The sequence below is a fragment of the Trachymyrmex septentrionalis genome, unplaced genomic scaffold (assembly GCF_001594115.1).
Source record: "Trachymyrmex septentrionalis isolate Tsep2-gDNA-1 unplaced genomic scaffold, Tsep1.0 scaffold107, whole genome shotgun sequence".
NCBI classification, from domain to species: Eukaryota; Metazoa; Arthropoda; class Insecta; order Hymenoptera; family Formicidae; genus Trachymyrmex; species Trachymyrmex septentrionalis.
Window position 1 is genome coordinate 1248181 of NW_017304196.1, and position 14760 is coordinate 1262940.

The following is a 14760-nucleotide window of genomic DNA, read 5'->3' on the forward strand; positions in this document are numbered from 1 at the left end:
AAAAAACGAAATTACTTTCCGAACAACCCAATATATCAAATACATATTTACGTAAATAAGAACTATATATTTTTAAATATCTTCGAGAAGTCACAGATCGTTGATTGACTCCGGATATTGAAGTTTGTTGAGTGCACTGCGTTCAATATTATTATTGATAAAAGACCAATTAAGATAAGGGTAAGAAAAATAATGCGCGTTATTTGAAAAAATTCAGTACCTTCATTAAACGTCGCCACAAAAGTCAATATTTCTGCTTTCAGTTAAATTATTCAAATCATATGTATAAAATTCAGTATTAGAGCTTGTTTACGATTTAGAGAGAGAGAGAACGTATGGTACAGATAGGTTCCCACTCCTGTTTCTCAAGATATATGAAATTGCGTTATCTAAATGCAACACAGATTTCTTATATCGGTATATTCGAATCCTGATTGACGTCGTCTTGTCTTATCACAAAACACGCAATGTAATCCTATCAAGTTTTCTATTTATCTATTCTTTCCTTCTGTTCAAATTTATCCAAATCAATTATTTTATCTTAATCGGCGCCCGCATTTTTCCTACCTATTATCTTATCTCTTTCTTACTTTTGTACTTTAACATTGTACAATGTATGTTTTTCTAACGACACATGACTTTATCTGATAAATCTATTGTAAAGTGAATTAACAAAGTAATGCATTACACGTTCATCACGTTTTTATTATAAAGGATTTGCCACAAATAATACAATCGAGATGATCAAATGTCGTTATCTTGCTTCACTTTGCATTTTGTCGTAGATATTCTATTCTTCTTAAATGGCGCTAATCTTCCTCAATATATGTAAATATGTACGTGTCCATATAAAGCGTGCTTACACATTACTAGTTACATACCAGTTACAGCCAGTTATCTCGGCTGATATCGTGGAGGTCTTTATTGCTTGAGGATACTCGAAGAAAAATTTGTAATTCATCTTGACAAGTGCGTTTACCGTCTTAGAATGTCCGAGATTAAGAGCTTGACTCGCGGACTCGTTTTCTTCCTTGCGTGTTTTCGCAGAATTCAGATCTATCCAATGCTCTCTCTCTCTCTCTCTCTCTCTCTCTCTCTCTCTCTCTGGGGACAGCTTATCCCGGGAGGAAGAGGATCAATATCTCTAATGGTAAACAGGTTTGCAACCGGCTTAGTTTATATTCAAAGTCTACGCGCTCCCGCGATAAAATTTAGACTCGGCACAAGGCGAAACGATAGCAATTGCCTTCGAATAACGAGCGAAAGAAGGAAACTGTTGACTTAAAGCAATGAATCATTGACTACTGTATGGTACGCGTTTAAAAAAAGTTTTCATTACAATCAATTCATTTTTTTATATGCATGATATACCAAATTCCAACATTATTGCGTCAGTTATCATGCGCAAATAAAAAGTAGTAAAGTAGTAAAGAGAAAATCTTATTATCGCGAAGTTTTGGAGAACTTCGATTATCACAAAGAAATAATTTGTTTCACTCGGTGTGCACGTGAAAGCCAGAGCACTCGCTGTGATCGCAGAAAATATCATTCTTTCTATCAAGGCACATTTGCTTATTTTATCAATCATATTTCATATTTCTAAATATAGCTTTTTTTTTACTAATGTATACAATCTATTTTATCTTAATGGGAAACACAGTATCACTAGAGTCATCTTATATAATACATTATTTTGAAGTCATATTAGATAACGCAAGGTTAATTTAGAATATCTTTAATGTTATATATTTCGAAGCTACATTGTAATTTGTATAATTCCTGCTACTTGTGAGTGAAATAATTGAAGAAACAAGAGCCGAGTGTTCGGCCAATTAAATCGTTCAGAATTACCTTGATCCGCGACCTCCTATGGACATATCCGTGTCTCTTAATTGAAAGAATTCGTTGTCGTTCATAGTATAGTACCGAACTTTAGTCTGTCTCTTGCAATAAATTAGTGTCAAACGGCGGCAATTGTAAAATGGATGCAATTGATATCAATTGGACAAGCCAACAAACGTTCACGTTTGTGACGCAAATTATATTTCGATACTTCAGAGAAGCGTCAAACGGCTATATTTACATATCATAAACGATTAGTTCCGATTTGTGCAAAATGACAACTAATTAAAAAATTGGATAGAATTTATTGAGTTATTTCTTCCTGTTAAACATTCTCCCTGTTAAAAGTATTATTAAATTGTAATATTCTTCTTTTACAGATGGCAAGATTGTGGCCGATGGTTCACGTCCCTGGAACAACTTGCAGGACATGTTGGGAGATTGCACGCGGCGCCTGGTCCGCGGGGTCTGTTTTACTGTGGATGGGAAGGATGCGCAAGAGGCGAGCGTGGGTTTAACGCGAGGTAAAATTTTTCCGGGTGTAATATTATGCGTAAGACAGCAATCACTTTTTGCATTCTTGATGAACCCTGTGCTTCTCTCGTGCAGATACAAGATGCTGGTCCACGTACGGACACACACGAATGAGAAGCCGCATCATTGCTTCCAGTGCGACAAGAGTTTCAGCAGAGCAGAGAACCTGAAAATTCACGCACGTTCTCATACTGGCGAACGTCCTTACGTCTGTCCTGTCGAGGGTTGCAACAAAGCTTACTCGAATTCCTCAGATAGATTCAAGCATACTAGAACTCATTCCGTAGATAAGCCGTATTATTGCAAGGTTCCGGGTTGTCCGAAGAGGTACACCGATCCATCGTCTTTAAGAAAGCACGTCAAGACCTACCGCCACTATGTGAACAACAATGACAAGGTGCAGGAGAAGAGCTTTGATGATAGCAACATTCAGGAGAAAAGATTCGATGCTAATTCGCCTGACAAGCAGAGTAGCAGTGCGCATTCCGAGTCAGATAAGAAAGATTCGAGTATCGAGAGTAGCATGTCGGGTTGCAGTCCGAAGACTAGCAACAGCTTTGAGGAACAGAGGAACTTTGTCGAGTGGAATAACATGTATAACCTCCAGGAACAACGAAAAGATCAGGAGCAAGTCACCCCACCAAAGCCGTACGAGCAGGATATAAAGATCTATCCCAGGATGTACGATGAAAGTTACATCATACCGGACAGGATTCAAGTGAATCCCATGTACTCTGCTGGTAGCACTATCATCAAGGATTGCTCTGTAGCTTCGTCGTCGCCTCATACGAGTCCGGGTCGAGTGTCCGATTCATTGCCGCGTATTGGGATGCAGTCGACGCCCATTAAAACTGAGGAACCCATGGAATACAATGTTACCAAGACCACTACGGTAGATTATAGGAACATCGAGTCGATCGTCAACAGTACACCTTGCAAGAAGGAGAACACGGTCAATTGCGATCCAGTGAGGCATTCGGTAATCAAGCGCGCGGAGGATCTGAAGATGGAGATGGAACAGACGCCACTTAAAGAGGAATTAAAAGATACTAACGTCGACTGTTGCTGCCGGCACAAGTGTTGCGTCCACAGCAATGACAGCATCTTGCAGACGAAAATCCTCTCAGATCTAATTCTTAAGACACAAAATCCGCTCTTTCGACATCTATTGGGTTCAGTAGATTTGCCATATGGGCTAGAAAACATGTGGAGCAATATAGTGGATACCAATAACACATGCGGCCAAGACCTCAGAGTAAAAAACGAGAACGTCACTGAGATGGAGCAAGATTTGCCACTGGACTTGACGATCAACAAATAACGAACAATTAGCTGTCAACATACCAAAAATCTCATATTCTGTCAAATAAATTTTATTTTCATCAATTGACAAAATATGAATTAAATGAAAACGTCATGAATTTTAGACGCAGTCAATCAATATAATGATTTATTGAACGACAAAGAATAATTAATGTATCATTTGAATGAAAACTTTCGATTGCATTGAGAAACCAAATATATTTTAAAACCTAATAATATGAGAAAAATGACGAGATAGAAATAATTCAAGATTGGACAAAAATTTGCTCAATCCGTAGTTGTGTAGAAATAGTTGCGCTAATCGAACTATTCATTACAGATATAATTGGATTTGTAAGTGCAACTCAACAACCTTATAATTAATTTAATCAATCACTTGGAGAGTGACGTTCCCGCTTTCAAATTGGTCATTAAAACCGGAGATAACTGAATCAACAATGAAAGTTAAACTGGGGACTTATTATAAAGCTGTAAATATTTTTGAAACACACGGAAATGCGAAATAATTGGCTCTTGCCCGGTAATTTATCTATTAGAATTAAATTTCAAGAGATATAGTTTTTATAATGTAAGACGCTTAACAATAATCATATTTCAGTACTTTATGTTAACAAAACATATGTATCATATGTATATAGAAATTTATATGTATGTATATGTATGTGTGGCGAGTCAATTGATAAATAAAGTAATATGGAGTAAAGTACCTAGAGAACACTACATACATTGGAACGTCAAATTTTAATTGATATCTTTATAAGTTATATTAGATTGACTATATGTCATATGTACATTTTAATTGGCAAACGTTACAATCCGTAAATATTTATATATGCTCCAAAAATATCTTATAAAAAATAATATTTAGAAGTTTTTTTAGAAAGTCTTTGAAATCCTGGAAAAAATGTTACATACATAATTATATATAATTATATAAGATTATATATATAATTATATATAAAACATATTCATATATGTAACATTTTTTCCCGATATGTCTTTTATGACACGTGTTGTCTGAGGTGCATTTCTCTCTGCTAGCAAAACATGTTTAACGATGTGAATTAAATAAAAAAAAGATTATTTATGTGTTGTTCATTCTCTTCCCTTCATGATAAATTATTTACACCTGCTTGTAACGTAATTAACATATAATACAAAAATGTTATAAAAATATTTGTAAATTTTATAAAGTTAAAACCTTATATTTGAAGCTAATAAAAAATGTTTGCAAAAAATCTTAAGAATAAAATGATATTGAGTATATTAATTTAAAATATTATAACAAATTAAAAAAAAACAAAACATTAATATTAAAGAAAAAACATAAAAATCATAACTTTTAATATCATAATGCCATTATTATCTTTCTATTTAACTTGAATATCTCTCTCTCTAAAATATATATAATTATTTCTAAAACGTGTTGTTGGTAATTATCAACATTTTATTATCGATTTTATTATCGATAAGTCTGAAGTTTCCTGAAATCAATCAAATGATAGAAAAAATGTAGGTATATTATCATTAAAAATATAAGTATATGTTCATTAAAAATAATAAAATTATAAATTACAATTCTGTAAATATTGCAATGAAGCTTTTAAAATATCTTTAGCAGATATCTAAAGCAGTAGATGAGCTTCTTATATTATCGACAACAAATACATTATATGTAGTATAATCAAAAAATGTGAATGTAATATCTGATAAAAATTGTTCTAAGAATTTCTAAGTAATTTTATAACTTTTTATAATATTTTTCAGATTTTTTTATATCACTTGAAACACTTATATATTTAAAAATAAGTTTACAATCTTTATTTTTTATTCATTATACCAGAAAAGAAAAGTTTATCAAAAGAGAAGCCAAGAAAATTTTATATATATTTACTATATTTGTCACTAGATGGCAACTTCATTCGTGTCTAGTAGAGATCCTCTAATAAAAGTCACGATATGAGAAAGTTGCGCGTTGATTGGTCCGTCATGTTTCAGGAATTTCACGTAACTTGACAGGTAATGTAAAGAAATTTATTTGTTAATATCTTTAAAATATTAATTTTAATTATATTGTTGACATTTAAAAGTAACACAAATATAGATATGCAAATATAAAACATATTATATTCAACGGTTGATAGAAGAAACTCAAATGTGTTCTTGCGCATATATTTCTAACAGTCAATAAGAAACTTTATCGCTTCTCAAAAGAGAAAGCAGTGGGAAAAAATTTGTGAAAAATTAATTTTTCTTATGACGCCTAAATATCCTGCACATTGGACGTGAAATCGTTTATAGCGCTGCAAAATGTGAGTAGCCAATAAGCTTACAGCTCCTAATATGTTCATTGATCACCGTATCGCATTTTGTTACGCGGTAAGCATTTCTGCATTTCCAGTCCAGTGTATACAACCACCAACGAGATACTATTAAAGACTGTCAACCCTGAACAAATTTTCGGCGGTATAAAAAGGGTTCCAAGGGCCCAGAGGTAATTGAAGAGCGCTGACATTATCGACAATTGATATGAATTTGCTATTATTAACCTAAATATTTGGTTCATACATTATCAAATTTTCAATTTTTTTATTACATAAATATTCCATAAATAAATATACATACTTATAAAGCTATAACATTCTATATATTGCAAAAAAATTACAATTTTTTTCTCTGCAGTTATCATTTCTGTTGATAATCAAACTTGGATGATAGCACTAAAATCACAATTTTAAAGAAAAATTGAATATTATTGAGTTTTAAATGCATAAATACGTCCACTAAACTAATAAATCATAAAATTAGTACAATATTTTCAGTTTTTAATTCTTAATTCACTTCAAAATTCACAAGGACGCTAACTTCCGTAAGGATGTCGGTCTTTAATAGTATCTGGTCGGTGGTAGAACCCATAATTCAAATAAACGCGGCAATATGGCGGTATATGGTGTCTTGTTATTGACTGTTAGAAATATATGCGCAAGCGCACATCTGAGTTTCTTCCATCAGCCGTTGAATATTCTCTTCAATGTTATGTTTTATGACAAAAACATAACCTAATAATAACTTTCTGACTGTTGTCAAGTATTTTGATTACAAATGTGTTAGATTGAGTGCAATATTTTTAACCAATGGCAAATGATCGGGAGGTACTTCGGGAAATCTGGGATGGAAAGATCCCAGTCTGTTTTACTCTCAACTCTGAAGAAATTTGCGATTTGCAAGGGCCAGATCCATTTTATTTGATGGTACCTAGATTAAGTTATTTTCCACTATGTACAGAAAAGGTAAGAAGTTTGCAGCACATTTTATTATATTAGAATTTTATTATTCATTCGCATATAGCTTTATGAATATATGAATAATTGATTGAATAATTTTATCTTGAATATTAAATATTGAATATTGTTTTAGGTTCGAAAACATTTCATACGTCATATACAAAGTGACAGTAAACAAGAGCATGAGATGTGGCTAGAATTTAATGGAATGCCATTAAAATGGCACTATCCAATTGGTGTTCTACTAGACATTTATTTCAATGACATTCAATTACCTTGGAACATTGTCGTCCATTTTGATAAGTTTCCAGAGAATGTTCTAATGCACTGTCAAAACAAGTACGTAATAATTCAGATAGCCAGACTGCAGCAACAACTAAACAAAACTTGCTGGTATAACCTGATGGCAGATTGGCAGAAGAAATTAAGGATCAGCACTGTTACTAAATATTTTCAAGACTGTTGCTAAGTACTGTCCGTTTGTCGCATGTAAAATTTACCAGGCTTTCTATAATCAAAGTTTTTTATAATCTGCTGCCAATCTGTCGAGTTTATATAATCTGCTGCCAATTATTGTGCTAACATTTTGCTTACAGAAAAAATTTGTATGTAATATTAGCATGGTGTGGCGATTTGTTTGTTTATTTGATAGTTAAATAATATAACTGTAACGTTGTAATATAATTTTAGAGAAGTTGTAGAAGCACATTTTCTGTCTTGTATAAAAGAAGCTGATGTTTTGAAACATAGAGGTCAAATCGTTTCTAGTATGCAAAAAAAGGACCATACCCAACTATGGAATGGCATTATGAATGATAAATTTGATCAATTCTGGTCTGTAAATGGTAGGCTTATGGAAGCCAGTACTGAAGAGGGATTTAAATATATACCTTTCCGTTGTTATACAAGTGAAGATAAATATATACAAAGACTCGTAAAGCCAATGAATGAAGAAGGCCAAAGAAAGACTTTGAAGCATTTGTTAAACGAAGTGTTTCCGGATCAGGAAAATGGTACTGTTACACAAGTTTCTTTAACAAGGGATATATCACAACTATCTATTTAAAAAAATATCTCTTAAATTTTTGTTTTATCAAATATTTTAAGAAGAATCAGATTAATTCCAAACAGTTGCAATATATCTCTTGTAAGTATTATGTACATGTTTTCATTTGTTTAATAAAATTGATACTTACATGATTTTATTTTACAGTTACAGTGCGTACTCATGGTATTATACCACCGTTAGAGACGCCGCTTCAGTGGATGTCGGAACATTTAAGTTATCCAGATAACTTTCTACATTTAATTGTAGTCACGTCATAATATTTAGGGAAACAGATAATTTCATTCTCAATGATGAAATCATTTTTCTGTGATTATTCTGTTTTAACATAATTTATTACTTTATGGTATATTTATTTTATAAAAATTTCTTCCCATAAAAATTCCATCTGTAATAAAATCAATTTATCGCCCAACAAGGGCTGTAATGTAAAGGGAAAAAAATATATTTACCGATATATTAAATCGCCACCGTAATGTTAATGAAAACTATGTTTATTGAACAAATAGTTATAAAATTTTCTGCTCGTTTTTTTTTTAACTTTAAGTTATCGCGCATCTTTCATCTAGTTTGTGATATTCTATCGACGTCCGCGAGGAAAAATGAGTATTCTGCATAATTGTAGACTCTGCAGGTTTGCGTATAATAACGGGATGATTTCCGTTGTTACTATATTCCATTGTTCTACGACTGTTCCCAAAACTAAGGTAACTCACAATTTCTTCCTTTCTACTTTGTTGCTCCTGCAATTAAAAAAAAAATTCGATTAGAAACTTATTTTATTTAAATTTATTCGATTTTGTTTTTACCTTAAATATAATCACCGCAGTATCTTGATATCTTTTATGAATCTCTTCCTTACTCAAGACAATGATCACTTCTGGAGATTCATAACACGCAGTCATTTATATATCTCGTATAATTTTGTTCGCATATTCAACATGTACTTTCTGTACGACGTTTACATCGCCTCCTTTATACCTGTAAATATAAATCCGGTTAGCAGCAGTTCTTTGAATTTGACATTTATCTGCTACGATATTTTTAAACATAAATAATTTTAATCGAGGAAAAAATATATAAGTCGACAGAGGTAAATTCGGTGTTTAATATCACGGTAAGAGCAATGAGAACAAAACACTCAACAGAGAAAGGAATTGAAGAGAAAAAGAAGGTAGAGAGGTTTTGTCAAGATAAAAATATATGCATAGGGTCTTTCGCAAACGGTAATTTTCTCGCCGTTGCGGGAATTGCGAACGACTCTGTGAGACTTCCTTTCCTTTTTCTTCTTACCGCGCGACATCAAGAACACGTGTATCATGGAGACAGGCTTTTGGAATACGAGTGCGCTTTATAATTAGCCACCATCGCGAAATTGAGCATCTCTCCCGGTCGAGTGTTATGCGCCTGAAGGCTTTTTAGACCGAATTACTGTTCAAACGTGATACTCGTTTCGATGTCACGTTTGAAGATTATTCTTATCTCTTCATATTTTTCTCGATTTATATACATATATCCTCATCTCTGCATATCGACTTTTTTGTGATTTGTTTTTTCGCTATGTATCTTGACCCTCAATCATAGTTCAGTCTAATCGCGATGACGTCAGTTTCAAGTCTCAAAAAAACCGATATCATATATATCAATAAAGTGGAGAGCATATCTGTTGAAGTGGAGCTAAAAGGAGCTCTAATGCATCGTTTAAGTTATATCTTTAATCTATAATCGGAAAGAGAGAAGGAACACTTTATATGGGACATAGAAACCATAGCCGTGAGGTATCGTGATTACTAAAAGATTCACGAATAATAATAGTATTTGACAAATATCGCGTTGTGTTATTTCAAGATCGCTATACTGACTCTGTGGGGATATACGGATTTCTCATTTTGTGACACACTTCCCTTTGCCGGTTTTCTACCTCAAATCACAGTTCTTAGCCTACGAAAATCAACGATCCGTACGAGATGTGCTGAAACTTTTGTCTGCCCACTGCACCGTTTGCCTGTTCCGCAAACAGAATCGTAGAGCCACATCGGTTCGGACGACGTTGGAGCAACGCCAGAATCTTTTCAGCTTTTGTATTTCCGGTTGGAGAACGGACTGAGAGGTATTCCGGGAGCACGGTGAAGTATCTAAATGCTACTCGGCTCGTTATTGTATTCTTAATGCTTTTCAAGACATGTATAATACTAGCGATTGGAGGATTTGGACTTAAACCGCTTAGAAGTCGAGCAGCTTAGGTACGAAGAAACCGTTAAGTGGCGAGGGAAAGCGGAGATCGGCATCGTCGCGATTTGATCTTCATAATATTATACGTTCAGAATGTTACATTCCAACGGAGTCATTTTTTTTTTATCGTGCCACTGCACCCTTCCTAATTACGTTGCACCAGCCGGTGACATTTATTGGCGTTGATTGGCGCGTTGCAACAGTCATTCTTTGATTCAAGGTCCGTTTAGCGCGTATGCGGTGACTGTAATAAAAATGTGATTATTATCGCGATTATAACTGCAAGACTTTGGTGGATCTTCCAAGAAAACGTATTCTGAATTTTTCTCTAAATGGAATTACACATCACTAACTTGATATGTATTAATATGATATAAAATATTAATATAAGTGAGTCGTAAGTGTGGTTTAAAATTTCGTGAGCGTGTTCCTTAATAAGAAAGAAGAAATATTCATATAAACATTAAATCGTAAATGCTTCGTTGTTGAAATAAAGGATACAAATGCAGTATTATTTGTAGTATCAAATAATGTTTTTAAAATTTTTAGATAGGTATTTTTTTTTTGTTTACAAGAACTGTTCAAAACATCTATTATTTTCCATGTATTATTCTGTTATTTTTCCATTATTTTTCGTGCCTGAGCACGTGCCTTATGCTTATGGAAATATTTGTTCTTTCTGTTTACTCAGAAATACTATCGTAAAATTTTATAACTTATAACTCTCATGTTTTATATCACAACAATACGCATTTCTCCGTATATTTATAAATTAAAGAAATTAATTTGTTACTTTTAAAATTACGACATTTATGAAAATGTCGTGAAAACTTTTACAAAAGATTATGAGCTCTCTGCTTTATTATATGATGAAAACGAGATATTATACCCAATTGTGAGAGATCAATTGTCCTACTGACGTTAAAGTAGCGACCTGTGAAACTGAGCTTCGGCTTCCATTCTTTTCGCTGCTGCGCGCGATAACGATTGCTCAATCCGCTCAGGTGCATTCGCACCAAGTCATTTACATTGCGACACAAAGCGAGAAATTGTTTATTATATTCGCTAACCTCATGGAAGTTTTATCATAAAACAAATATCAAGGTGTTTTTTCATTAAAATAGTCATTAATAATAAAAAGTGTTCAGATTTGTTATCGTATCATTTTATAATAAACTACAAATAAAAATTCGCGGCACAACTAGTAATTAGAAAATACATTCGTTAATGTTTCATACTCTCTTCTCGAATAATTAAGAAATAAATTATTAACGTTTCATTAACGTTTTATTACTTTCTTATTGGCTAAATGACATTTACTGGTTAATCATTATTACCATTAGCTGCAGAGAGTCGGCGGGTATGGAAATGTGTGTGTCATTCAGAGTCCATATTTTCCTTTCCTTTTAATAGTGAGCGTTTTATTCCCTGTTACCGGACTCGCAACGATAAACATCGGTAGTAAATCATGCATTTGCATAGCAGGAATTTACGGTGCGGTATGCATTCTATATCGTTGCTTACGAGAGATTTGAACTCTTACGTATGAGACAGCTACAAATTATACATGCGTGCATATTTTAATCTCTGGAAAGGAAAGAAAGAAAAGATATTGAGATTATTTGCAAAATTGAAAAATCGCGAGAAAATTTTACAAGAAGAATTTATGCGGAAATCGCGAGAAACGAAGCCGCGAACATGCTGCGCGAGAGCGTTCTTCACGCACGTGCGATATGCACGTGTGCGTGCGTGTGCTGCCGTATTACGCGAAATTGACCGCCCTGGATGCATGCCTGGGGAGCCTAACCGCGGCGAGGCTGCGGTTGCACGAGCTGCCAATCCAATCGGACGCGATAACGGAAACAATGCAATCGGTGCATCGGCGCGGGATATCGGCGCACGAAGACCGTGCCGATGTGCGTGAGCCTCCACGACTTGGCTCGCGCTTATCACCATCGCGCACTCTAATCTGCACGGTGAGAGGAGTGCCGCGGGGCGGGGGGGAGGGGGGGAGGGGGAAGGGGGAGATATCGAGACGAGCGAGCGCGTTCCTCCTCAGGAACGCAGTCTACGACTCGCAAGTTGCTCCTCGCGCAGGTCGTGCGCGAAATTACGTAAATCATTAATTGCGAGAGGAGTGCACAGTTCCAACTTGCTGTTTCTTAAGAACTGATTTCCTCTACCCGTTCCTTTCCTACCAAGAGCACTTGCGATATCGCTACGTAGAAACGTAGAATTCTCTGAAATATACGTAATTTTTTAATAACGAAAACTTATAAATATTATGATCCTTCCTTTATCACAAAAACAATTCACTCTTAGTCAGAAATCATGATATATATTGTATTAGATTGGGAACGTTTGTAAGACAAAATTAATTTAACTGAATAGATTCACAGATGGCCTTGATATTACGAGATAGAAATTGACGTAATTGATTATCAATATTACGATAAAAATATTTTCGAATGTGAAAGGTCAAAGCGACGATAGGAACAATTTAATTCGTAATATTATTCGAAATTTTTCGATCTTTCATTGTTCGTTGTTTCATGACCCAAGCGGAAATATTGAATCTTGAATCAATGTAATGAGAGAATGGAACTTTTCTCTCCCATACTGCGTCACGTGTAACTACTGAACTACTCGCGGCAGGAAGATAAATGTTTGTAAGGTCTGTAAAATCGCGTGAGAGACTTTGTGAATCATATCAGTAAAAGAAAGAGCTGTTGCATCAAATGTGCTAATGCAATACTTTTTCTTCGAAATACTCTTTCTTCGAGTTATTCGATAAAATCATGTCTTTCTAGATAAAAAAAAAAATACACATGGCCTCTCATAATCTTAGGAAAGATTAACAAATGTCGTATATAGATATGATAGATAACACACATCGTTGACGACATCCAATAATTTAGTATAAAATGTAATAACTCATTATACCGGAATTTAAAAAGAAATCAAAAAACTTGCAATACACTTTAAATGTTGACCTCAACATTACGTTTATATCGACAAAATAATTTCGAACGATTTAATCTACCTTTTTCAAGCAAAATTTGATGGTTTCCAACAAATGTATTTCATTATTCACATATATTTATATTTTGATTATTTCAAATTAATGATCGTATCAAAATAATAGCATTCCATTCACATTTCTTTACGCTAGACAATATTTTGTAATATTATACTTTGTAGATTCGCAGCCGATAACAAATGAGAATTGCACGTGAATAACTTTAAAAAAATTAATGTAATGAGCATAGGGGCAATAATAATAGGGGGACTTGTTTTAAAATAATCTCTTATATTTTCTCTCAAATTCGGTAAAGATTCTATATTATATAAAGCGTGTCAAAATGTTGCGAATGCCAAAACGAGCATTTTTATGTTATTTGACACGTTTCATACAATCTATAGGCATGTGTGTGTGTGTATATGATACAATATTTAATACAATAATTTTTGCGTTTCTTAACGTACAAAAAAAGGATTGGTATCTCAATGCCTTTCTCTTGCACTCCTCAGACACTAAGATCATACATTTCCACTCTCGTTCTCTGATATTCTGTTGTGGATACTCATACGTACACACATACATACACACACACCGCACGCACACGCACACACACGCACGCACACATACGCGCACACGCACTCTCTTTCTTTCTCTCTGTTTTTCTTCCATTCGTTTCCTCTCGATAAATCACAATGACGGATGTGGTCATTTCAGACAAAAGTTGATAATAATGAGAAAAAGAGCGTGTCGTAAAATATAGAATTAATAATATTATCGTAATCGTTTGCAACATGAAAATGTCGTTAAACTGTTCTATGACTGTCACGTCATTCTGAGCTGCCACATATCGAAGAAACTGTGTGCTTTCTTTTTTTTTTTTTTCTTTCTCGATATTGACCGTGTATGTACTAATAAACGCAAGATAATATGTCGATAAGCAACACAGCGTCAAATAATCGTGAAGTCCTCGGCTGTGCGAATTACATCGATTGCACGCAAGAGTGCGACGAAAGAAGCAACACTTTTAAAATATGTAATCGGGAAGGCATAGAGATGACGCGGCGCACACGAAGTTTCTTCGTGTCATTGCGATATAATAGAATAATAAATAAGGAATAGTTGAAATACTGATATTGCGCGTGAGGAGGACACTGGTACATTATTTCCGGACAATTTCGTACAAATACAATACAATAAATACATACGCTTCATCAGCGAGAAGATACTGGTGGCGACGGCTTTTGATTCTCGATTTCTCCTCCTCACACTAGAACCGTAAGGCACGAGTAATTCGAAGGCACCTGACAAATTTAGAGGCGCATTTGTTGTAAGTTGATTGTATCAAAATATAATTTTCGATATACTATATCATATGTATGTATATGTATGGATAAGTGTATATGTACGTATGTATATATGTGTGTGTATCCACTTTACATATTTCTATTTATATACAT

The 14760-nt window shown here is 34.1% G+C and overlaps 3 protein-coding genes across 9 annotated transcripts in view; 2 read left to right on the top strand and 1 right to left on the bottom strand.

The window, feature by feature from the left end:
* Positions 1-4498, top strand: part of LOC108747106 (zinc finger protein ZIC 1-like) — a 7034-nt gene extending 2536 nt beyond the window's left edge. Inside the window, exons 2-3 of the mRNA XM_018484372.1 lie at positions 2223-2366; positions 2452-4498. Of these exons, the coding sequence (XP_018339874.1) occupies positions 2223-2366; positions 2452-3697 (1390 nt within the window). The 3' untranslated portion in view covers positions 3698-4498. The remainder of the gene's footprint in view (positions 1-2222; positions 2367-2451) is intronic.
* Positions 4499-6718: 2220 nt separating this feature from the next.
* LOC108746675 (autophagy protein 5) lies at positions 6719-8407 on the top strand. Its single transcript, XM_018483587.1, has 4 exons — positions 6719-6989; positions 7117-7322; positions 7674-7996; positions 8197-8407. Exons 1-4 carry the CDS (start codon positions 6834-6836, stop codon positions 8307-8309), a joined length of 798 nt encoding a protein of 265 aa, XP_018339089.1. The 5' UTR covers positions 6719-6833; the 3' UTR covers positions 8310-8407.
* Positions 8400-14760, bottom strand: part of LOC108746681 — an 18334-nt gene continuing 11973 nt past the window's right edge. For 2 of the 7 annotated variants that reach the window (XM_018483629.1, XM_018483641.1), the window contains exons 2-3: positions 8859-9030; positions 8400-8792 (exon numbers count right to left, since the gene is read on the bottom strand). In XM_018483629.1, the coding sequence (XP_018339131.1) occupies positions 8592-8792; positions 8859-8954 (297 nt within the window). In that variant the 5' untranslated portion in view covers positions 8955-9030 and the 3' untranslated portion in view covers positions 8400-8591. Of the gene's footprint in view, positions 8793-8858; positions 9031-9342; positions 9422-9911; positions 10250-11618; positions 11861-14760 lie in introns of those variants that run through there. The other 5 variants (XM_018483638.1, XM_018483620.1, XM_018483613.1 and 2 more) reach the window with 5 other exon arrangements.

What these genes read in the sequence shown, in the direction of transcription:
- LOC108746675 (XM_018483587.1), top strand. Translation starts at nt 6,834, where the DNA reads ATGGCAAATGATCGGGAGGTACTTCGGGAAATCTGGGATGGAAAGATC. An exon ending in CTAATGCACTGTCAAAACAA is followed by an intron (nt 7,323 to 7,673) that starts GTACGTAATAAT and finishes ATATAATTTTAG; the next exon opens with AGAAGTTGTAGAAGCACATT. An exon ending in GTTTCCGGATCAGGAAAATG is followed by an intron (nt 7,997 to 8,196) that starts GTACTGTTACAC and finishes TTTATTTTACAG; the next exon opens with TTACAGTGCGTACTCATGGT.